Source organism: Cervus elaphus, chromosome 4 (genome assembly GCF_910594005.1).
Source record: "Cervus elaphus chromosome 4, mCerEla1.1, whole genome shotgun sequence".
Classification (NCBI taxonomy): domain Eukaryota; kingdom Metazoa; phylum Chordata; class Mammalia; order Artiodactyla; family Cervidae; genus Cervus; species Cervus elaphus.
The window spans coordinates 51,637,939-51,661,741 of NC_057818.1; the positions used below are offsets into that span (position 1 = coordinate 51,637,939).

The 23,803-nt window shown below is 53.6% G+C and overlaps 1 protein-coding gene across 3 annotated transcripts in view; it reads left to right on the forward strand.

Annotated features, from left to right (window-relative positions):
- Positions 1 to 23,562, forward strand: part of GRIK5 (glutamate ionotropic receptor kainate type subunit 5) — a 61,705-nt gene extending 38,143 nt beyond the window's left edge. For 2 of the 3 annotated variants that reach the window (XM_043899301.1, XM_043899303.1), the window contains 8 exons: positions 3,569 to 3,685; positions 3,855 to 3,964; positions 4,363 to 4,536; positions 14,727 to 14,892; positions 15,442 to 15,667; positions 17,797 to 17,925; positions 18,029 to 18,150; positions 22,574 to 23,562. In XM_043899301.1, the coding sequence (XP_043755236.1) occupies positions 3,569 to 3,685; positions 3,855 to 3,964; positions 4,363 to 4,536; positions 14,727 to 14,892; positions 15,442 to 15,667; positions 17,797 to 17,925; positions 18,029 to 18,150; positions 22,574 to 22,996 (1,467 nt within the window). In that variant the 3' untranslated portion in view covers positions 22,997 to 23,562. The remainder of the gene's footprint in view (positions 1 to 3,568; positions 3,686 to 3,854; positions 3,965 to 4,362; positions 4,537 to 14,726; positions 14,893 to 15,441; positions 15,668 to 17,796; positions 17,926 to 18,028; positions 18,151 to 22,573) is intronic. The other variant, XM_043899302.1, reaches the window with a different exon arrangement.
- The last annotated feature ends 241 nt before the right edge of the window (positions 23,563 to 23,803 follow it).

Below are 23,803 nucleotides of genomic sequence, written 5' to 3' on the forward strand. Positions count from 1 at the left end.
GGGAGGAGCTGACACTATTGGAAACTTTGAGGAAGAGCTCTGTGAGGCTTCTTCTGCGAGTGCTTGTGGTTGTTCTTAGTCGCTAAGTCATGTCAAGACTTTTTTGTGACCCCATGGACTGTAGCCCGCCAGGCTCCTCTGTCCATGGGATTCTCCAGGCAAGAATGCTGGAGTGGGTTGCCATTTCCTTACCCAGGGGATCTTCCCGACCCAGGGATCAAACCCCTGTCTCCTGCATTGGCAGGTGGATTCTTTACCACTGAGCCATCGGGGAAGCCCACTGCGAGTGCTAGGAAGCTGCAGACTGGATTTGTCTGCTGTCCTGGGAAGAACTGCGGCTGCCTTTGGTGCAGATGGAAGGCTGGGAGCGGAGAGCCCCTGGAAAGTGCAGGTTACCCTCATTCCTCCAGCCCTGCAGCCTTCCTCTGGCGCCCCCTCCTGGCAGAGCCTGACAGGGAGCCGACAGAGAGCACAGGTGGTTTGCAGCTGGAGCACAGAGCTGGTTGGGAGGAGCCCGACAGTCACAAGTGGTTGGTTTTTAGGCATTTAGACAACCCCCCACCGTCATTTCTACAGGTGGCTTATCATTTGGCTTCTTCCCGATTTCTTCACCCCAGAGGTGAAACTGTCAGGGTCCCCTTGGGGAGGGAAGTCTTCTCGAAGGAATGGGTGTCTCTTTTGGGAAATGAAGAGGCGGGGAGGAGGAGGTGGAAAGGGAGGGGGAGTTTTAAGACTCTGAGAGGGATCTAGAAGGAACTTTCAGCCTTTAAGGATCTGTCTGTCCTCTGTTCAGAATGAAACCTGAATCTGACCACCACCAACTTTGCCCGCCCCCAGCATCTCCGTGGACACCTTTAGTCAGCTTTCTCCCTGCCCATCTCACCCCTATGCCCGCTTCCACTCTTGCCCCTGTGGTCTGTTCTCAAGGCAAGCAGATCAGTCACCTCCTGCTCATACCCTCTGATGTGATGTCCTCCACTGTCCTTGGAGCAGAATTGGCTGCCTTACCCTGGCCTGCAAGGCCCTGCTGGGCTTTGGTCCCCACTCCACTGAATTTCCTGCCCCTTGCTTTCTTTTTCTTTTTCTAAATATTTAATTATTTGGCTGCACCAGCTCTTAGTTGCGGCACACAGGATCTTCTGTCTCAGTTGTGACAAGACCAGGGGTCGAACCCGGGTCCCTGCTTTGGGAGCACAGAGTCTTAGCCACTGGACCGCCAGGGAAGTCCCCTCCCCCTCCCCTTCTGCTCCAGCCACCCTGGACACTGTCTTGGGTGCAGTGGGGAAGCCACCCCTGGGTTTTAAACAGGTGATTCTCACTTTGGATTGGGGGTGTTATTAGCGGAGTGTGGCAGTGAGGAGGCTGATGGGCTATCATGGAGGACTTTTGCCAAGACAGACCTTCTGGGGTGTGTAAAATATAAAAAAGATTCCTATATTTGCTGGCATTGTTCCTGACAATTCACATATTAGTCATAAGAGGGGCAAATGCATGAGAAAGGAGAAAATTGGATTTCCCTGGTGGTCCAGTGGTAAGGACTCCGTGCTTTCACTGCTGGGGGCACAGGTTCAATCCCTGGTCACAGAACTGAGAATCTGCACGTTGTGGGCAAAAAAAAAAAAAACAGAGGGAACCACTCCTTACTCTCAACATCCAGAAATTCCCGAGGGTGGGCTGTGAATTCCGTGTGTTCTGGGCCCTTGCCACACGTCGAAGCCTCTGGCTTCACCATCTCTGCTCCCAAGTCTCGCTGGGGCCGTGTCGTCTGTCCCCCACCTTGCGGGAATCGTGTCATCTGCGTCATCTCCCTCTACTCTTGGTTTGTCTTTCGGGTCTGTCCTCTCTCCCTGACGTCGAGCTAGCTTTCAGATTGGTCTCTTCTCCCCTGATCGTGGATTTCATGTGGGCCCCACTTGATCGCCCTGTGACCCTGGTTCTGTTTTCAGCCTGTGCCACCTCTCCTTCAAGGCCTGAGCCCTCTCTCCTTACCCCAGTTCTGTCTCAGCCTCTCTTCCCTCCCGTGCTCTCAAACTCAGCCCCTCGGAGGCGGTGAGTATGTCCCTCTTCCCAGGCCAGTGATCTAGGACCTTGACTCTTCTGTTTCAGCCTCAGGGTTGAAGGTCTGTGCTTGAATTGGGAGTCAGTGCTGGCCCCAGTTGAGGCCGTGGGGGCGGAGCCGTTATTCCTGGAAGAGGCATCCTGGGAGCCCGGTCCCGACCCAGGAGATGTCTCGCCCACACTTACTGCCCCCATTTTACAGAGCAGCAAACTGAGGCTCTGACACATGGAAGCCCCTGTCCCCGGTCACCTGGCTCAGAGCCGGGCTCCCCCTCCTGCACCCGGCCCGTCCCGGCTCCCTGCCTTCTCTGTCGTGTGTGTGTGCACGTGAGGCCACATGTTCACGTGTGTGCACTGTGCCTCTAGGGGATGCCCCCCACATCACCACTCCGCCCTACACTTGTGTGCTGCGCATGTGTCTGCCTGCCTGAGTCCACTTGCGTGCACGCGTGGATTTGGCTTGGTGTGCACGTGTTGTTGCTGGTGTAGACTTGACCGTGTACAGTGCTCACATGTGCAATGTGTGTGTGTGTGTGTGTCTAGGGTGTGTATATGTGTGTGTGAGGTGCCAGGTTTTTTCCCAGCCTGGGTCCTGTCCACAGCTAACGACTGGCTGTTGTCCACTTGGGCAAGAGCAAGATGGCCTCTTTGGATCAGGCATCCCAATGTGCCAGCCAGACCTCCCAACACACCCTTTTCTCCAGCCCCTACCCTTCACCACGTCAGACCTGGACCCCAGCCACCCCCCCCTCCCTGACTCAAGAGCACATGCAGATCCTCTCGAGGTCATTCTCAATGGAGCTGGGCTTAGTCCTGTGTCTCAGGATGACTGCGTTCACACACACCTGGGTCCCTAGCACCTGCTGGGGGCAGGAGAGTGGAGGTCACGCCTCTGTGTTATGGTCCCCAGCTGCTGTGCCTTTATTCCCTAGTGCCTTGGCCTCTCTGAGACTCAGTCTCCCCAGCTGTAAAATGGGGCTAGTAGTGGCCCCCAGGCAGCTGTTGAGAAGATTATACAAGATAAACCGTATAAACTGGCATCTAGCTCAGAGCCTGGCACGTAGTAAGCTTGATAAATGTTACCTGTTGTTAATTGTTCATACCAAAGAGAAACCAAGACTCCCGGAGGGTCCTGAGTGGGTCAGCGTCCAGGTATCTTGACTCCAATCTCAGGACCCTGGTGTGGTGGGAGTGGCGGGGGGTCAGTGGTAGGTTTTATAAAGCAGGGTCTTAAATGATGAGCTTGACGTGGGGGAGGGGAGCGGGAGAGATTGGATGAGGCAGGGCAGCTGGGAGGAAGGAGGACATGAGATGACAGGGGTCCAACAGGGGGCCCGCGGTGCACTCCCGGAGCCAGTCTGGTCCCCTGGCTCCTCCTGCCGTCCTCCTCTCTGTGTCTCTCTCTCTTGGCTTCTGATACTCCAAATCGCTCCCTCGGTACAGTTCTCTCTGATTGCCCATCTGTCTCCCCGGCCCACCCCTCTGCCCCCGCGCCCCGCCTCCCCTCCAGCAGAAGGCAGACCTGGCTGTGGCCGCGTTCACCATCACGGCCGAGAGGGAGAAGGTCATCGACTTCTCCAAGCCCTTCATGACCCTGGGGATCAGCATCCTCTACCGTGTGCATATGGTATGGTTGCCCTGGAGACGCGGCTGGGGATGGGGCGGGGGTGGCATTGAGGCCCAAGGGAGGCAGGGGCTGCTGGCTGGACCTTGCCTGCCACGGTGGGGCCTGTGGGCCCCAGGGCTTTGAGAGGGGCTGGCGGGGGGGACTCTGCGCTCACTCCCTCTCCCACCAGGGCCGCAAGCCCGGCTACTTTTCCTTCCTGGACCCTTTCTCTCCGGCTGTGTGGCTCTTCATGCTTCTTGCCTATCTGGCCGTCAGTTGCGTCCTGTTCCTGGCCGCCAGGTGGGTCCACTACCTGCTGCCTGGGAGGGAGGGGGCGGGGAGGAGGCAGGAGCCGGGGTCTCCTCGGCTGCCCTTTCTGTCTGTCCTGATTGTCTCGGCCTCCACTCAGAGTCTTGGGTTCCCCGTAGCCGCCCTCCCTTCTCCCTTTCCGGCCCGGTCTCTGTGTTTCCTCCCTGTGTCTCTGACTTTGGCTCTGGGGTCCTCTGCAGGCCTGTCCCCTTCTCGTTCTTCTGTCCCCTTCCTCTCTGGCCCCCTCTGTCTCTGTCTGTGTGCGTGTCTCCCTGTCCGCCTGTGTCTCTCTGCCTCTCCACGTGTGTCCTCCCGTCTCTTCTGATCACGGTGGCCCTCTCTCTCTCCTGTTTTCTCTCTTTCTTCCCACCCCCTGTGTCTCTCCACAGGCTGAGCCCCTACGAGTGGTACAACCCGCACCCGTGCCTGCGGGCGCGCCCCCACATCCTGGAGAACCAGTACACGCTGGGCAACAGCCTCTGGTTTCCCGTGGGGGGCTTCATGCAGCAGGGCTCGGAGATCATGCCCCGGGCGCTGTCCACGCGCTGCGTCAGCGGAGTCTGGTGAGAGGCTGTCTGCCCGCCCCAACTGGGGTTGGTGGGGTGTGGGGGGGGACCCTCCTGAGACCTGGGCCCATTCCTGTTCCCCACGCCAGCCGTGTGATGGGACGCAGGGTAGGGGGAGCTGAGCCCCAGCTCTGCCGCTCACGGGCTGTACCCTCTCTGTGCCTCAGTCTCCTCATCTGAGAAATGGGAGTGAAAAATGCCCACGTCTCAGGTTGTAAGGATCCAGCGAGGTGATGATGGGAAAGTGCTTCTGCTGACAGAGGGGTTATAATCAGGACAGTGTGGGCATTGTAGTCGCTGTCTGAGACATTGCCCCAGGCAATCAGAGACTAGAACCCTTGAGCCACGACAGCCTTCACGTCCGCAGGCCAAGGCTGAGGCCCACTCAGAGACAGCTGCTCTCTCAGAGCCCCTTGGGGACCCAGTACCTTGAATAGAACTTATTTTGCCCCCGAGACAAGCTCTGAGAAGCTTCATGCCAGAGAGCAGACACTGGCGACCAGTGGTGTCTTGCTCATAGCTTTACATTTTTCGGATTGGTTGGCATTTAAAAATTGGGCAAATTCACTTACAAATTCAGATTTCTTTCTTTCTAAACAAAAAACAGAAAAATATTTAATTAAATTGGTTTATTTGTTGGCCACGTGGCATGTAGAATCTTAATTCCCCAGATTCTATAGGGATCAAAGCCATGTCCCTTGCACTGGGAGCTCGGATGTTCTTAACCACTGGACTACCAGGGTAGTCCCAGACTTCTTTCTTTTTCTGTTTTGTTTTGGCTGTGCCACATGGCTTGCGGGAATGTTTCCCAAGCAGGGATTGAACCCGGGGCCTCAGCAGTGAGAGCCCGCTCACGGGGCCACCAGGGAACTCCCCAAATTCAGATTTCTCACTTTTCTCAAAGATTTGGGAGATCTGGTATTGCTCAGCTGGCATTCCCACTTGGTGGTGATGTCTGTTCCATTGGCCACAGGCCCCTCTGCCTCCTTTGGTCACTTTCTGGCCTTGCTTCCATAAGCGCTCATGTTTGCCACCCTGTCTTTGATTTATTTAGACCCATGGTATGTGGGACCTTACTTCTCCAACCAGGGATTGAACCTGTGCCCCCTGCATTAGGATTGCAGAGTCTTAACCACTGGACCACCAGGGAAGTCCCCATCCTGTCTTTTAAATAGCAGATGGGCTTGGTTGCAGCTCATGTAACTCTTCTAAGCTCCTTTTCCTCCTTAGAACCACAGAAAGCCAAGGAGCATGCCTAGAACAAGGAACATTCTCCCAGTTTTATGGATTGGAAGACGGAGACCCAGAGAGAGGAAGTGGCTTGCTAGAGAGAATGCATTTGGCTAGAGGCAGGGCGGGGCTGAGCCAGCTTCCCACCCCAGTGCCACCCACCCCCCCAGTCCCTGGGTGCTGCCTGAGCCTGGCTCTGCTCCCCAGGCCCTTGGTGACCTCTCCAGGGCAACCCAAGACGTCGGGCCCCATCCCTGTCAGTTACAGTCAATGCATCAATAGTCATTCAGCACAAAGTGCTTCTGAGCCCTTTGCATGTGCCACATACTCAGGTGAGAAATTAAGAGGTGAGGGAGCTGAGAATAAATAAGTTAACAGATAAATAAACACAAGGACATCATATTTTATGCCAGGAATGTATCCCAATGATATTGTCTGATTCAAAACTTGTTCATTCAAGACCAACCATAATGGTGGCAGGTTTTTCTCTCTCTCAACTAAGTGCAACTAACTACCATCTGGCAGTTATTTACAATTTGCTTGGCTTTGAAACTTCTGAATTTCAATGATTTCTTTTAAACATTTTGAAATTGGCATCACTTCAGGAGTTACACTCTGCCTTCCTTTCCTGTTGCTGTTGCAACAAATTACCACAAACTTAGTGATTTAAAAACAATGTAAATTTATTCTCTTACAGCTCTGGAGGTCAGACGTGCAAGATAGATATCACTGGGCTAAAGTCAAGGTGTTGGGAGGGCCAATTCTGAAGGCTCTAGGGGAGAATCCATTTCCTTGCCTTTTCCAGCTTTTAGAAGCTGCCTGCATTCCTGGGCTCATGGCCCCTTTCTCCAGCTTCAGAGCCAGCAGCACAGCATCTTCAAATCTCTCTGTGACTCTGACCTCCTTCTTCCCCTTATAAGGACCCTTGTGATTCCATGGGCCCACCTGGATACTCCAGGTCAATATCTCAATCTCAGGATGCTTAACTTAGTTCTATCTTCAAAGACCCTTTTTAAGAAAAAAAATTATTTATTTATTTGGCTGCACTGGGTCTTAGTTCCAGCACTCAGAATCTTTGATCTTCATTGTGACATGCCGGGTCTTTAGTTGCAGCATGCTTACTCCTAGTTACGGCATATGGAATCTAGCTTCCTGACCAAGGATCGAATCTGGGCCCCCCCTGCACTGGGTGTGCAGAGTCTTAGCCACTGAACCAACAGGGAAGTCCCGTGTAAAGAGCCTCTTACTCTGTGAAGGAACATACAAGTTCCAGGGATGTTCATATAGACAGACGTCTTAGGGGCAAGGCTTTCTTCTGCCTACCACACATCCTAAGTGAATCTTATTAGCATTTTAAATGTAACGATGTATCAGATGTACATAGGCTGAGCTATTGAAGAATCCAACAGGGTGCAGTGAAAGAACAGTGCAGAATGAAGGTGCTTAGGAACGGCGCCTCTGAGGAGGTGACATCTAGGCTGAGTCCTAAAGGTGCAGAGGCAGGCCTGCCAAGGAGAGGGAGGCGCCTCCCAGCCGGGCAGGAGCGGGCGGCGTGTGTGAGGAGGTGGCTGCAGGGCAGGCAGGGACCCTCCGTGACGAATCTGGCCGAGTCTCCGGGTCAGGTGGGGGACCAGTGACCACCTCTCTGTAGCCCATCCCTTCTGCTCCTCAGTCAGGGACCCTCTTCCCCAGCTGGGTGTTCTATGCCCCGGGGATGTGGTTGCCACAGGAGCAGCAGCAGCCCACCCAGAGCCTGCCTCCTGGGCCCCTCGTCTCCTGTTCGCCCAGGCCACAGCCTCCTGCAGCCACACCCAAGGGCGCATCATCATTTGGGACACTTCTGCCTTGATTCTTTATCATTTTTGGCCATGCCCCATGGCCTGTGGGGGTCTTAGTTCCCCAAACAGAGATTGAACTCACACCCCTTGCACTGGAAGCCCCGAGTCTTAACCACTGGACCAGCAGGGAGGCCCCAGTTCGGCTTTGAAAATCAGTATTTCCGAGTTCAGACTCTGACCCCAGCCCTGGCCCTCCTGGGCTCCCCCAGTCACTCCCTTGAAGTTGGTCCTTAGACCTCCTTTGCCGTTGTCAGCTTCTCAGGCCGGGTCACCCTCTCCTCACGCCCTCCTGGTAAAGAAAGCCCCCAAACCTCAGGTCTCGTTCTGCTCCCTTCCCCACACTCCACCAGGGTCACATGGGCCCCCTTTATTGATATGGCCAGCACAGCCTGTTAGCCATCCTCTTTCTAGAAACTCGTTGCTCCTAGGCTGCTGTGTCTTCCTGGCTCCCTCCTACCTCTTTGGATCCTCTCTTCCATTTCAGCATGGCTTCCTTTGCCCTTGCTCTCTCTCACTCCACACCAGTGAGTCTTCAGTGCTCACAGACTCAGTGCGCTCTTAAAAATAAAACCACACACACTACTTTATTTATTTGTTTATTTTGATCACGCCACACAGCGTGTGGGATCTCAATCCCTGACCAGGGATTGAATGCAGGCCACCGCAGTGAAAATGCAGACTCCTAACCACTAGCATGTGCACGTGCTAAGTTACTTCAGTCGTGTCTGACTCTTTGCGACCCTGTGGACTGTAGCCCACCAGGCTCCTCTGTCCATGGAATTCTCCAGGCAAGAATACTGGAGTGGGTTGCCACGCCATCCTCCAGGGGATCTTCCCAACCCAGGGATCGAACCCGTGTCTCTTAAGTCTCCTGCATTGGCAGGTGGGTTCTTTACCACTAGCGCCACCGGGGAAGCCTCCCTTAACCACTAGACCACTAGGGAACTCCTTCAATGCCTTCTTTAAAAAAAAAAATTTATTTTATTTACTTGTGGCTGTGCTGGATCTTCATTGCTGTGTGGCCTTTCCTCTAGTTGTGGCGAGTGGAGGCTACTCTCTAGCTGAAGTGCACAAGCTTCGCATTGCAGTGGCCTCTCTTGTTGTGGAGCCTGGGCCCTAGGGCGCTTGGGCTTCAGTAGTTGCAGCTCATAGGCTCTGGAGCACAGGATCAATAGTTGTGGTACACAGGCTCAGTTGCTCTGTAGCATGTGGGGTCCTCCCGAATCAAACTCATGTCTTCTGCATGGGCAGGCAGATTCTTTACCACTTAGCCACCAAGGAGCCCAGTGCCCTGTTTTTATAACAAATATTTGGTAACATCTCTTTTCTGCCTTAATGAAATTCAAAGGTTTCAAATACATCAGCCTACACACATGATTCAGAACAAATCAATATAATGCCCTGATTTCAATACAAAGGAGAAAAGGGGGAGTGATTGATGATAAAACAGTAGGAGAGCGATACCTAAATGCTTGGGCGGGACTGTGCTCCAAGACAGATTGCAGTGGTCAGGTAGTGGATACCATTGCAATTATGAGAAGACAGACGGTTTAATAGAATGAAGTCAACACCTGAGGCGTGACACTTTGAAATCATTGGCAGATAAGTATATCTGTACAAATACAAATCACCATGAATGTGAGACTCATCAACGCAGCTGGTCCAAGTGTCTTCACGTAGTGACTCAAATACCACAGCAGGGCTGCTGTCAGAGACGCGGTTTCCCCAAATCGTGAACAGTTCTTGGCAAGGTTTCAAACAAAACAACATCCAGCTTTGTTCCTCAATCTAAACAACAGGGACCTTTCTAGAAATGTTGGTTTCTATTCTAGCCATGCAAAAATATTTTTGTTTTTATGTCTGTGCATGCTCAGTCATGTCCAACTCTTTGCAACCCCAAGGCCCATCGCCCACCAGGCTCCTCTGTCCATGGGATTCTCCAGGCAGGAATACTGGGGTGGGTTGCCATTTCATTCTCCAGGAGATCTTCCTGACCCAGGGATAGAACCTGAGTCTCCTGTGTTGGCAAGCAGACTCTTTACCACTAGCGCCACCTGGGAAGCCCTGGTTTTTATGTATCAGGGAGTTAAGAGTCAGATAATCATGTACGGGATTTTCCATGTTTAGACTGGGCTGCCTGGTCAACACCTGTCCCCACCCACTGACATCAGGACCCCACACAATCACTGTGGTCACCAGAGTGCCCCACACCTCACCAAGCACTTTCCTTAAACAACCCTGGGGCCACTCCCTGCCCAGGAACCACCACTCTGTATACCCCCGTCTTCCCTTCCCAAGTTCTCAACCGCAGATCCCTCCATGAGCCCAACAGGTATCCTCAAGCTCAGCTTGCCCAAAACGAAGCTCACATCCTTACTCCCAAATTGGTCCCCAGGCTCAGTCTTGGTGAATGGCCCCATCACCCCCACCATCGCCACCACCCGTCTGCCATGCTGTCCCTGGGGTCTCGGGGTACCTGGGGTGTACCAGGCACTGAATAGTTTTGTCTTGAGAGAATGACAGCATTGACCAGTGGGGTAGGTTTGAAGAGACTTGGCTTCCAGAGAGCTCATGGCAGACCCTGGAACTTTGTGTGAGTTGAGTTTGGGTTGCTTTTGGAAAAGGTATATTATTCATCCGTTTATCTTACACTCCACCCGCATCCCAGCGCCTAGCACAGGAGTGTGCATGCATGCTCAGCAGAGGACAGCTGCTCTTTTCATCATTATCCGCTGGAAGAGGGGGTGGTCTGGAAGGACCTCTCAGCATCTTTCCTGACTTCAGGCCCCACAGATCTGTATCTGTACTTCGGCAGGGAGCCTAGCCCCTCTCATCTGCCTGGTGGGAGGACAGAGGGCCAGGCCAAGACAGGTGACTGCCTTTGGGTCTAGAGCCAGACCAGTGGGTACTTCTTTTCCCAAGTTCGTCCAGAGTCACCAGGACCACAAAAGCACACACGTGCATGGCACTTGGCCTGTGTTGTAACTCACTCTTAGCACAGCCCTGTGAGGAGCAGCCTACAATCATCATCATCATTATTACTATTATTATAAATGCTGTGATTTTGGCCACACTCTGAGTCTTACGGGATCTTAGTTCCTCCACCAGGGACTGAACCCACCCTCTTGATATTGAAAGCACAGAGTCCTAACCACTGGCCTGTGAGGGAATTCCTATGGGGGCCTACGATTATACTTAACCTCACGGGTGAATCTGTGGTCTCACAGCTCATCAGTGATGGAGCCAAGATTTGGGGATTTTCCAGGGACCTTGATTTCTACTTTATTTCCACTGTGGTCAGTGAAAATTCTCTGTAGGATTTTAATCGTTTGTCATTTATTGAGACTTGTTTTATGACTCAGCATAGAGTCTATTCTGGTAAATGTTCTACATGCACTGGCATAGAATGTGTGTTTTGCTGTCAGTGGGTGCAGTGTTTTGTAAATGTCAATTAGGACCAGTAGGTTACTCTTGTCTTCATGTCTTCTATATGCTTACTGCCTTTCTGTTTACTGATTCTATCAATTACTGAGAGAAGAGTGTTGAGATCACCGCTTGTAATTGTGGAGAAATTTTGTTTCTCTTTTCAGTTCTCAGGTTTGGCTTCATGAATTTTGAAGCGGTGTCATTAGGTGCATCAAAGTTTGGGACTGTTGTGTCCTTTTGATGAACTGACCCCTTTGCTATTATGTAGCTCAGTTGGTAAAGAATCTGCCTGCAATGCAGGAGACCCTGGTTCGATTCCTGGGTTGGGAAGATCCTCTGGAGAAGGGATAGGCTACCCACTCCAGTATTCTTGGGCTTTCCTGGTGGCTCAGCTGGTAAAGAACCCACCTGCAATACAAGAGACCTGGGTTCAATCCCTGGGTTGGGAAGATCCCCTGGAGAAGGGAAAGGCTACCGACTACAGTATTCTGGCCTAGAGAATTCCATGGACTATATAGTCCGTGGGGTCTCAGAGTCGGACATGACTGAGTGACTTTCACTTTCACTTCCTCTTTATTCCTGATAAATTCCTTGTTTTGGGGTTACCTTTTTTGATATTCATATAGCCATCCCAGCTTTTAAAAAAAAGTACTTATTTATCTGGCTGCACTGCATCTTAGTTGCGGCATGTGGGATCTAGTTCCCTGACCAGGGATCGAACCAGGGCCCCCGTTCAATCACTGTAGCACGGAGTCTTAGCCACTGGACCAACCAGGGCCATCCCCAGCTTTTTTAGTGTAGTGTTTCACAGTATGTCTTTTCCCCATCCTTTCATTGTCAGCTTACCTACACTATTATATTTGAAGTGGTTTTCTTATAGACAGCACGTACTTAGGCCTTGGACTAGGGATTGGCAAACTTTTTTTGAGTATTGGGCCAAATTATAAATATTTCAGGCTTTGCTGATCATATAGTATTTGTTGCATCTACTTAACCCTGATTGTGGTACAAAAGCAGCCTTGATTGAATGAGTGTGGTTGTGTTCCAATTAAACTTTTTTTTTTGGCTGCACAGCGGGGCATGTGGGATCTTAGCTCCCCAACCAGGGATCCAACCCACTCCCCATTCCCCCCACATTGGAAGCTCAGAGTCCTAACCGCTGGATCACCAGGGAGTTCCCCCAATAAAACTTTATGGACACTGACAGTGAAATTTGAATTTTATGTGTCGCTTGTCATGAGCTGTTACTCTTCCTTCAGTTTCTTTTTAAGCATTTAAAAATGTGAAAGCCACTCTTAGCCTGTGGGCTGCACAAAAACAGAAAGTCAGATCTGGCCTGTGGGCCATAGTTTGCCAACCCCAGGCTGAGACCATTTACCTGCAGTATAATTATTAGTATTTGTTTGATGTTGTTTAATTGCTAAGTCGTGTATTTTTTCGACCCCGTGGACTGTAGCCCTCCAGGCTTCTCTGTCCATGGGATTTCCCAGGCAGGAATACTAGAGTGGGTTGCCATTTCCTTCTCCAGGGGATCTTCCTGACCCAGAGATGAAACCTGGGTCTCCATGTCTCCTGCATTGCAGGTGGATTCTTCACCACTGAGCCACCTGGAAAACTCATAAAACCCAGCATTTACTTATAAAAATTAGTTGCATTCATTCAGAAAAAATTCAGACTTTATAAACTTGATGTAAAATGTAACTAGCTATTTCTAAAACAAGAAATAACTAATAACATGTGTGTATGTATGTTTGTCTTACTTGGGGTTTATTGAGATTCTTGGATCTGCAAGTTTATAATTTTGACTAACTTTGAAAAATTTTGGACATTACTTTTTCACATATTTTTTTCTGTTACCCCTTACTCTCTTCTCTCTCTGGGACTCCGGTCATGGATGTAAGACCACTCGGTATTATTCCTCAGGCCACTGAGGCTCTGTGCTCATTGTCGGTCATTTTTTCCCTCTTTGTGTTTCATTTTTTGTGTTTGTGTGTTTCTTTTGAATAGATTCTTTTGCTGTCTTCAAAATCTGTTTTCTGTGCAGTGTTTAATCTGTGTAGATCCTTCCAATAAAAATTTCCTTTTAAATGTTATATATTTCATACACAGATTTCTGTTCCTTTCTTCCATTTCCCTCTGCAATATGTTCATGTTTTTCTTTACATCCTTGATCATTCTGAATGTCTTTGTAATAGCTGTTTAATGTCCTTGTCTGCTAATTCCATCATCTCTGCCAATTCTAGTTCGGCTTCCATTGAGCAACTTTTTCCTAGTTGTAAGTCACAGTTTCCTGAACGTTTGTTTATCTCGTATTTTTTTATTGGATGACAGACATTGTGGATTTTATGTTGTTCACATTGTTGCGTGTATTAAAGAATCTTGGGGTTTGTTGCTTTTTTTTCCTGCAAGACAGTTACTTGTGGATTCTTTTGAGCCTTTCCAGGCCTGTTTTTAAGCTCTTTTATGGTAGGTCTAGCATAACATATTCTTGGGCTAACTTAACTCTAATTCTAATGTGTTATCCTTTTGGATCTCTATTGAATGTCTTATGCATTCAAAGAAATCTCTCTACTCTGGTTAGGAGCTCAAAAGATTCCTATCCCTCTATGAGCCCTGGAAATTGTTCTCCCTTTGAAAGTCATCCTTATCTGACCCCTTGGAGTTTTATCCAGTGCATACACAGACTGACATTCAGCCAAAGATTCAAAAGAGAAAGCTATGCAGATTACTAGAACTCTGAGCATTCTGCTTCTTCCTCTTGGGCATTCTGTCTCATGAATGCCAGCCATCTTGGCCTTCTTGATCTCTGATCTCCATCTCTACAGCTCAGTGAGTTTGCCAGACTCTGGGTTTTCCTTCCTGGCACGGCCGTCTATAAATTAAGTCCAGCTGGGTAATGGCAAGCAAGTCTTACTTCATTATTCTTTCCTCAGGGGATCCTGGTGCTGTGATGCCTATGGTCCTTTGTCTAAGGTCATTTCCTATACCCTGTCCAGTTTTCTATTAATAGTTCACAGAGGGTATTTCCAGACCGTCTTATTCTCTTGTGTTTCTGGGAGCAGAAGTCTCTGGAAAGAAAGTGTTAGTCGCTCAGTTGTGTCCAACTCTTTGTGACGCCATGGACTGTAGCCCGCCAGGCTCCTCTGTCCATGGGATTCTCCAGGAAAGAATACTGGAGTAGGTAGCTGTTTCCTTCTCCAGGGGATCTTCCCGACCGAGGGATTAAATCCGGGTCTTCTGCATTGCAGATGGATTCTTTACTGTCTGAGCTACCAGGAAGTCCGTGGAAGTAATACTTAAACCCAGAGAAGGGACTTCCCTGGTGGTCCAATGGTTTCAACTCTGCCCTCCGAATGCAGGGGACCCTTGTTCAATCCCTGCTCAGAGAACTAGATCCCACATGCTCCACTAAAACCTGGCGCAGCCAAGTAAATAAATAAAAATCTTTTAAAAAATGTAAACCCAGGGATCTGGCTCCAGATTCTATGATCCCAGCCCCTCCCAACTCTTTGTGACGCCATGGACGGTAGCTCGCCAGGCTCCTCTGTCCATGGGATTCTGTGACCCCAGTCAGCAGTCAGCCTTCTAGATACTGGGGTCGCTGAGCGGGGGCGCCGCCAGTGGGGTGCACGGCCGCGGGGGCAAGGTGGCAGGGGTGGCGCCAGCCCACAGCTCACCCCTCCCACCCCTCAGGTGGGCCTTCACCTTGATCATCATCTCCTCCTACACGGCCAACCTGGCCGCCTTCCTCACCGTGCAGCGCATGGAGGTGCCCGTGGAGTCGGCCGACGACCTGGCGGACCAGACCAACATCGAGTACGGCACCATCCACGCCGGCTCCACCATGACCTTCTTTCAGGTGGGCCCCCGGGGCCACCCTGGCTCAGTGTCGGGGTCAGCGCCACGCACAGCGGCTCAGGGCAGGGGAGGGCATTGCTCAGAAGGTCCCCGCAGGGCCTGGAGGAGGAGCACTGTCCTGTTTGGCCTGGATGGAGGTCTCTCTGAAGCCAGCTGGGCCCTGGGGAGATAATGGGGGTGCAGCCTCTCCTCCCAGCTTCTCTGGATATACCCTGGGAACACTGGGAAGACAGGCTGGGCGTCAAGACGCACCAAGACCCAAGGGTGGGAGAGAGAAAGAGGGTTAGAAAACAGGCCATGCCCCCTCCTTCCCATGCCTTCCGTCCTCGGGTTCCTTGCTGGGCTGGTGGGTGTGGGGATGGTTTGGACCTGGCCTTGAGTGGTCTGTCTGTCTTGTCTCTCTCTGTCCTTGGCTCTGTCTTCCTCTGATCTTGCTCTCTCGGCTTGAGGGAGACCTCCTGGAGGGCAGAGGACCAGACTCAGGGGGAAAGGCAGGAGTGGGAGGACCCTCACCCGTCCTCCTCCCCTCCTCTGTGCTCCCTCTGCGCAGAATTCACGGTACCAGACGTACCAGCGGATGTGGAACTACATGCAGTCGAAGCAGCCCAGCGTGTTTGTCAAGAGCACAGAGGAGGGCATTGCCCGCGTCCTCAACTCCCGCTACGCCTTCCTGCTCGAGTCCACCATGAACGAGTACCACCGGCGCCTCAACTGCAACCTCACCCAGATCGGGGGCCTCCTCGACACCAAGGGCTACGGCATCGGCATGCCGCTGGGTATGGCGGCCCTGGGGCCCCGGGCAGCCGGAACCAAGCCGTGTGAGCAGGCCATGGGGTGGGCCAGACCCTCCCTGAGCAGGCTGGGTGTGCTGTGTGTAGGCTCCTGCCTGTGTGGCCTTGGGCAGGTGTCGCCACCTTCCTGAGTCTCTGCACCCTACACCTGGATAAACAGGCCGCGGAGCCATCCACTCCAGGGCGGCAGGGAGAACCCTGCGAGGCTCACCACCTTCTCCCGTTGGCCCCAGGGCCCCTCCAGGGGGAGGCTGTGGTTTTGCTGACTTCGCATTCTCTGCACCAAACCCACAGCCTGGCTCAGCGCAGGTGCTCTGGAAATAACAGTGGATGTTGTTGGATGGGTGGAAGGGAGGAAGAGAGGGAGGGAGGAAGAATGATGGATGGATCTGCCAGGGAGACCTGGACGTGTTTTTCCAGGGCTGGTGCTGGAAACTCACCACTGGTTGGGTCACCCAATTTTGGCTTTAAGCCTACCTATATTCTGATGATTGCTGCATTACTTACCTGTGACTACATAACAAACGAGCCCAAATCTTAGCAGCTTTGCAGTAAGGTCAGTGATGTTATTGGGGAAACCTTGGCACCTGGTGCTCTGAGAGACAGGATCTGGAGTCACACCAACCTGGATTACAAGTGGTTAATACTTCACCTTCCAATGCGGGGCGCAGGTTTGATCCCTGGTTGGGAAGCTAAGATGCCTTACAGTCAAAAAACCAAAACATAAAACAGAAACAATATTGTAACAAATTCAATAAAGACCTTACAAATGGTCCACAGAAGAAATATTTTTTAAAAAAGAATTATCATAATTGGTAGAGGGTAGGATGTGGGTGGGACCCAAGGATGGTTTAAGGGAAGGATCTGAGGGCAGGGAGGAAAGAGGTGGTCGAGGTTTGGGGCCAGTCAGAGGAGAGGTGTGGCTGGGGACCCACTCATGTGGCAGGTCTGATGCCCTACTGTGTGCTAGGACTGTGCTGGGTACTCAGAGGCCACAGCGGGGAGCTAGCTGCTCAGCCCCCACCTGAGCTGTCTACTGGGGCAAAAAATGGCAGTCAGTTAACACATAGCCTTATACGGTGATGTCATGTGGCCACAACTGCTCTGAAGTAAATTAGGGGAAGAGATGGACGGGGAGTGGGGTTCTTGTTGTCATTTTTTTTTTTTTAATTTGGCTGCACCACGTGGCTTGCCATTTCTTAGTTCACCAACCAGGGACTGAACCCAGGCTCCCCGTAGTGAAAGCACAGCGTCCTAACCACTGGACTGCTGGGGAATTCCCTGGCATTTTAAAGAGTTAGAGAAGACCCTTCTGAGGCACCGTGTGAGCTGCACCTTGAGTGAAGTAAGGAACATTCCAGGTGGAAGCAAAGGTTCTAAGAGAGCCCCAGGTGGCAGGACCAGTGAATGCAGGATCTTGTTGAACCTGTGAACATTTTTTTTTTCTAGCTGCAAACAGAAGTCATTGGAGAGTTTTAAGCACCAGAGAGGTGTGATCTATGACTGTGTTTCTGAAATTGTCTCTCTGGCTGCTGTGTTGAGAAGAGCTTCAGTGGGGAGTAAGGGTGGGGGCCACAAGGAGGGGAGTGGTGGTGTTCAGTCGCCCAGTTGTGTCTGACTCTCTGCAATCCCATGACTGCAGCATGCCAGGCTTTACTGTCCTTCACTGTCTCCCGGAGTCTGCTCAAACTCATGTCCATTGAGTGGATGATGCCATCCAACCATCTCATCCTCTGTCGCCCCCTTCTCCTCCTGCCCTCAGTCTTTCTCAGCATCAGGGTCTTTTCCAGTGAGCCGACTCTTCCCATCAGGTGGCCAAAGTATTGGAGCCTCAGCTTCAGCATCAGTCCTTCCAATGACTATTCAGGGTTGATTTCCTTTAGGATTGACTGGTTTGATCTCCTTGCTGTCCAAGGAGGGGGAAGTGGTGACAAATGTGACAAGTCGGGAGCTTGGCCCAGGGGTAGTTAAGGGGAGGTGGTGAGCAGTAGTCAGATAGAGGGTGGACAGGGAAGATGCTGGGCATGCGGTGGAGCTGGGAGGAGAGGAGCTGGGCCTTGGGGGACAGGGCTCCAGGGTCCTGATGACCTGCCCCCGCCGTGTGCCCGGTCCAGGCTCCCCGTTCCGGGATGAGATCACGCTGGCCATCCTTCAGCTTCAGGAGAACAACCGGCTGGAGATCCTGAAGCGCAAGTGGTGGGAGGGGGGCCGCTGCCCCAAGGAGGAGGACCACCGAGCCAAAGGTCAGCCAACCCCGCATGCCCTGCCCTTCCCAAAGGCCCCTCACTGGTCCCCTCCTCCCCGGTCCACAAGGCCCGACCCCTGGCTCTCCCCCTCCACCCCCAGGCTTGGGCATGGAGAACATCGGGGGCATTTTTGTCGTGCTCATCTGTGGCCTCATCATCGCTGTCTTCGTGGCGGTCATGGAGTTCATATGGTCCACGCGGAGGTCCGCAGAGTCGGAAGAGGTAAGGAGGCTGAGGAAGGGTGTGCGGGGAGAAGTGGGACCCTGGGGGTGGCGGGGGGGTCGTGAAGACTGTGGCATTGGGAGCCATTCCTGGAGGAATGCGGGGGAAGGGGTGGAAGCCAGGGAGGGGAGAGACGATCTTCCAGGGGTCCTGGAGCTCCAGAAAGAGGTGAGAGCAGGGACTTCGCTGGTGGTCCAGTGGTTAGGACTGGTGTTCTCAAGGCAGAGGGTCCCAGTTCAATCCCTGGTCAGGGAACTAAGATCCCACAAGCTGCAGTGCAGCCAATTTAAAAAAAAAAAAAAGAGGCGAGGGCAGAAGGAAGACGAGAGAGAGGGTCCACGGACATGAGGAAGGATAGAGGGGGAAGAGGGTGCAGGCAGCCGTGAGGATGCGGGGGAAGGATTGAGGAGGGGCACCGAGAGAAGGCTCCCGGGAGAGAACGAGGTGGTAGATAAGGAAGAAATAGCAGGAGAGACAACGGGGCAAGGAGAATGCAGCTGTATGCGGCAGCAAGGAAGCAGGCGTGCTGGCCGCTCTCACGCCCTGTGTGCGCGGGCTGCCCACCCACACTCCACCGCTAACCCTGCTGCCCGCCCCCTCACTGCTCCTCTGAGATTCCCACCTTCCCCGCCTTCTGCCAGCCTCCAGCCCCTCCTCCCCCTCCTCGCTGTGAGCCCTTGACCTTGCTTCTGCTCGCCTGAGAAAAGCAGAGGAGTCCGAGAGCCTGCCAGCCCTCACCTCCACATGCTGCCACCCGCCTGCCTTCCCCACGCGCCCCGTTAGTTATTCCAAATGAGCGTCCACGCTCCTCCTCGCTAACACTCCCTCCACCTGTGCCTGGTTCCCTCCTCCCCTCTCACCTTCCCAAGGACATTCCTCAGCCTTCTCTCCTTCCCTCCAGCATCATCAGTTTTCATCTCTCTCTATCAGATCAAGCCGGGTGGCAGACAGATACACTGTCGTTTCTCCCATCTTCAAGGAATCCTCTCTCTCCACCCCGATTCCCCTCCTGGTCACCAGCCCGTTTCTTCCCTTCTGTGGTAGCCTCGACAGGGTGTTTCCAGTTTCTGTCCTTCCATTCATTCTTGGACACACTCCCATCCACCTTCTGTCCCCGCCCCTCTGCCGAAGCCAGTCTCGCCATCCGTGACCTTCACATCTGAAATCCAGTGCCTGAGTCTCCAGCCTCATCACGGTGAGGTAGCCCTGGGCTCCCACACACCTGGTCACCAACTCCTCAGCCCTCTCTGGTCCCTGCTCCTGTGTCATCTTCCTCCTACCTCTCTGACATTCTCCTTGGGGGGCCCTAGGGCTCGGGCCTTGGACTTCTCTTCTCTTCCTCCCCTCCCTCGGTGATCTCTTCCAGCCAAATGGTTTGCAAGACTGTATGCTGATGACTCCTGCATTATTCATCTTTTGCCACGTAACAAGCTATCCCCCATTTTAGCAACTTCCAACAGCAAACTGATACCAGTTCACAGTTTCCACAGGTCAGGAATCTGGGAGCGGCTCAGCTGGGTGGTCCTGGCAGCTCAGTGTCTCTGCTGAGGTCACGTGCACGACGTCATGGGCAGTTGCTGTTGTCTGGGGGCTTCCCAGGTGGCCCTAGTGGTAAAGAACCTGCCTGCCAATCCAGGATACGTAAGAGATGCGGGTTCGATTCCTGGCTCAGGAAGATTCCCTGGAGGAGGGGGCATGGCAACCCACTCCAGTATTCTTGCCTGGAGAATCCCATGGACAGAGGAACCTGGCGGCTACAGTCCATAGGGTCGCACAGAGTTGGACACGACTGAAGTGACTTAGCACGCACACACACACAGGCCCCACTGGGGCTAGAGGATCTACTTCTAGGATGGCTCCCTGTCTCACAATGTACTTGGGATTTTAATTTATGGGAGTGACTGGGTGATGACACGGAGAAGCCAGTGCCAGGGAAAGAAGAATTTATTACTTATATCACCTAACAGATTGCCGCCGCCCCTCGACCACCAACGCCGCTAGGGCCACAAGGAAAGCACCAGCTTTGATCAGGAAGGAGAAGAAGGGAGAGAGAAACCTAGAGCAGAGGCTTTATTGGGAAAGGCAAGACAAGTGGGGAAATGGCTTAGTACTCGGCCACGTGAACGCTGTTAGCAGGTTCTGGGCTAGAGGGGTGGTCTCTACTTGTCTGGTACCTGCCCTGGGTTGTTTTAGGGTTTGGTGTGTGAGTCAGATAAAAGGGGAGTATAGATTCAGAACTGGTTGGGTTTTCGTATGAAAGGCAGGTTTCCAACCCTTCGCTGTCCCTAAGAATCAGCTAGCTCTGGGAGGGCGGTCTCTCCCTGGCTAGCAAGATGTTTAAGAAGTCAAAACATCCTGAGATAGAATAAAAATACACTCATTCACATGGCCACGGGCAGGAGGCCTCAGTTCTTACTCAGCGACTTCTCCATGGGGCTGCTTGAGTGTCCTCAGGCTGTGGCAGCCGACTTGCCCCAGAGCGAGGGATCCAAGAGAGAGCCTAAATGTCAGCCGACCTAGCCTTATTCTGTGGATCACACAGGGACCCTCCTACAAAGGCAAAGGGGATTACACAACGGTGTGAGCACCCCGGGGCAGGATCTTGGAGGCTGACTACCATAGCCCCCAGGTGTGTATCCTTTCCAGGGACCTCGCCCTGAACCCACGGTTTGTAAATTCAGCTCCCTGTTCTCCGCCTGGCTGTCCACCAGGCGGTGCGTGATGTCACGTGGCCAACACGGAGCTCCTGCCCGCCCATCAGGCAAGGCCGTCGTTCCCCTCCCTCTTTCTCACGCCCTCTTCCTGATCTCAGCAAAAACTGTTGGCTCCACCTTTGAAACACACCCAGAATTCAAACTCTTCTCACCTGCTTGGCCACCACAACACCGTTCCAGTCACTGCCATCTCTTGCCTGGTGATCAGAGTGGTTCCCTAGAGGGCTCCCTGCTCTTGCCTTTGGCCTCCCTACAGTCTCCCTCTCAGCACAGCTCCAGAGTGATCCGGTGAAGGCACAGCGGTCCTATATCTAAAACTCTTCTGACTCAGTTGTTCTGTTGTTGTTCAGTCGCTCAGTCATGTCTGACTCTTTGCGACCCCATGGACTGCAGCACGCCAGGCTTGCCTGTCCTTCACCATCTCCTGGAGCTTGCTCAAACTCATGTCCATTGAGTCGGTGATGCCATCCAACCATCTCGTCCTCTGTCATCCCCTTCTCCCGCCTTCAATCCTTCCCAGCATCGGGTCTTTTCCAGTGAGTCGGCTCATCTGACTCGGAGTGAAAGCCAAATGCTTACCGTGGACTCTGGGCCTTAAACAAGCCAGCCCCCGTGGCTCCTCTGACCTCCTCTCCTCCCATGCCTCCTTGCCACCCTGCCCTGGCCACCCTGACCTGCTCCAGGTTCTTCCAGAACCTCCGCACCTGTATCCAGCTGAAATGTCTGCCCTCCCTCCTACCAGGTCCCATGCAGCTCATCCCCGCCCTGCCTTTGTCTACTTGCATGTCCTCTTCTCAACGAATCTCCCCTAAGGTCTCATCTCAACATTCAACCTTGCTCCCCACCCACACCCCCATCTCTTTTCCAAATTTTAATTTTTTTCCAAAGCACTCATCACCATCGAACATACTATGTCTTTACGTTTTGTCTCTGCGTGCTGGAATATAACCTCCAGGAGGGCAGGGGCTTCCATCTGTTCTCTGCTGTGGCCCTAATGCTCCCAGACAGTGCCTGGGACACCGTAGGTGGTCTGCCAGTATGTTGTGAAAGTGTTAGTCACTCAGTTGTGTCCAACTCTTTGTGACCCCATGGGCTGTAGCTCTCCAGGCTCCTCTGTCCATGGGGTTTTCCAGGCAAGAATACTGGAGTAAGTAGCCACTCCCTTCTCCAGGGGATCTTCCTCACCCAGGGATCAAACCTGGGTCTCCTGCTATGCAGGCAGATTCTTTAGCATCTAAGCCACCAGTAGGCGGTCAGCACCGCGCAGAGGAATTAGTGACAGGATGGAGAACAAGTAGGAGGGAAGGAATAGATGCAGTCAGAAACTCTGGAGTGAAAAGACAAGAGGCGAGAGAGGGGAAGAGAGGAGCATGGCTCAGAGGTGAAGGGCCGATTTAAGAAGAAATCCAGAGAATAAGGGAGAAGGGAGAGAGAAGTGGAGGACAGACAGGAGTTGAGAGGTGAGAAGAAGGAAGAGCACGGGGAGAGAAGGGACCTGCGAGGGAAGAGACTAGGGAGTGAGGAGAGGATGGAAGGAAGGGAGACGATGGGAGCGCAGGTGGGAAAGAGAAAGAGGTGAACACAGCGGTGGGGCGGGGAGAGCAGGAGGATGTGAAGAGCGTTGCCTAGAGGACCAGAGGGTTGGAGAGGGAGGAGGCGCGGCCGCAAGGAGGGAGCAGACCGTGACCGCCGCCCCGCGCCGCCCCCAGGTGTCGGTGTGCCAGGAGATGCTGCAGGAGCTGCGGCACGCGGTGTCCTGCCGCAAGACGTCGCGTTCCCGCCGGCGCCGGCGGCCCGGCGGCCCCAGCCGGGCCCTGCTGTCGCTGCGCGCCGTCCGCGAGATGCGCCTTAGCAACGGCAAGCTCTACTCAGCTGGCGCGGATGCGGGCAGCGCGCACGGGGGCCCCCAGCGCCTCCTGGACGATCCGGGGCCGCCAGGCGGGGCCCGGCCCGCCGCCCCCACGCCCTGCACCCACGTGCGCGTCTGCCAGGAGTGCCGGCGCATCCAGGCGCTGCGGGCGTCCGGGGCCGGCGCGCCCCCGCGTGGCCTGGTCGCCCCCGCCGAAGCCACCAGCCCGCCCCGGCCCCGGCCCGGCCCCGCCGGCCCCCGCGAGCTGGCCGAGCACGAGTGACCACGGGCGGGCGCCCGGACTGACGCAGGGGCCGGGCCCGCCCCAGGCCCCGGTCGCCCTCGCTTCCCCAGTGGGCGAGGGACGGGACTTGCGCCCGCCGGGCGCCGGACGCCGCGATTTTGCCTTGGGTTCCCGGTGAAGTCCCAGGCTCGGTTCCAGAGCCCGCCTGCGCCCCCTACTGGACTCGTCGGAGGGAGCCGCGGACTCCCGCACACCGCCCCCGACTGCGGACAAAGAGGAGCGCGGGGACCGAGGACTCCGGGGCCCGGGACTGCAGGGGTCGTTCCCAGAAGCGGAAGGCAGTCCGCGGGGAGAACCCCATCCTGGGACTGCTCAGGCTCCCCAAGACTTGACGCAGCCCTCCCCACTTCTGGAGAAGTGGGAAGCCTCTGGGCAGATGGGTGTCCCCTGGCGCCCCTCGACTCTTCTCTTTCTCTCTTTTTTTTGGGGAGAAACCTCCGAATTTCTATGAGACCCCCACAGGGAGGGGGTCAGTTGGGCCCCCATCCCTCCCCCCTGCCACAGCCCAGTCCCTGTTGGAATAAAAAAAAGAACAAAACCCCAAAGCTGGGGATACGCGGGTCTCGTTTCCTGGGGGAGTGAGGGCACCGAAGAGTTGGGCTTCCCCTCCCCACCCCCCAGGGAGACTGTTGAGAACCACAGACTGGATGGGCACCCCTGCACTCTCTCGATTCTCCGCCCTGCCCACAGACAGCAGGTCAGCGCAGGTCGGGGCAGCTGGCCCTTCTCCACTGACCTTCTCCCAGGACAGAAGGAGGCAGCTCTCCCTGGGACAGATGGAGAGAT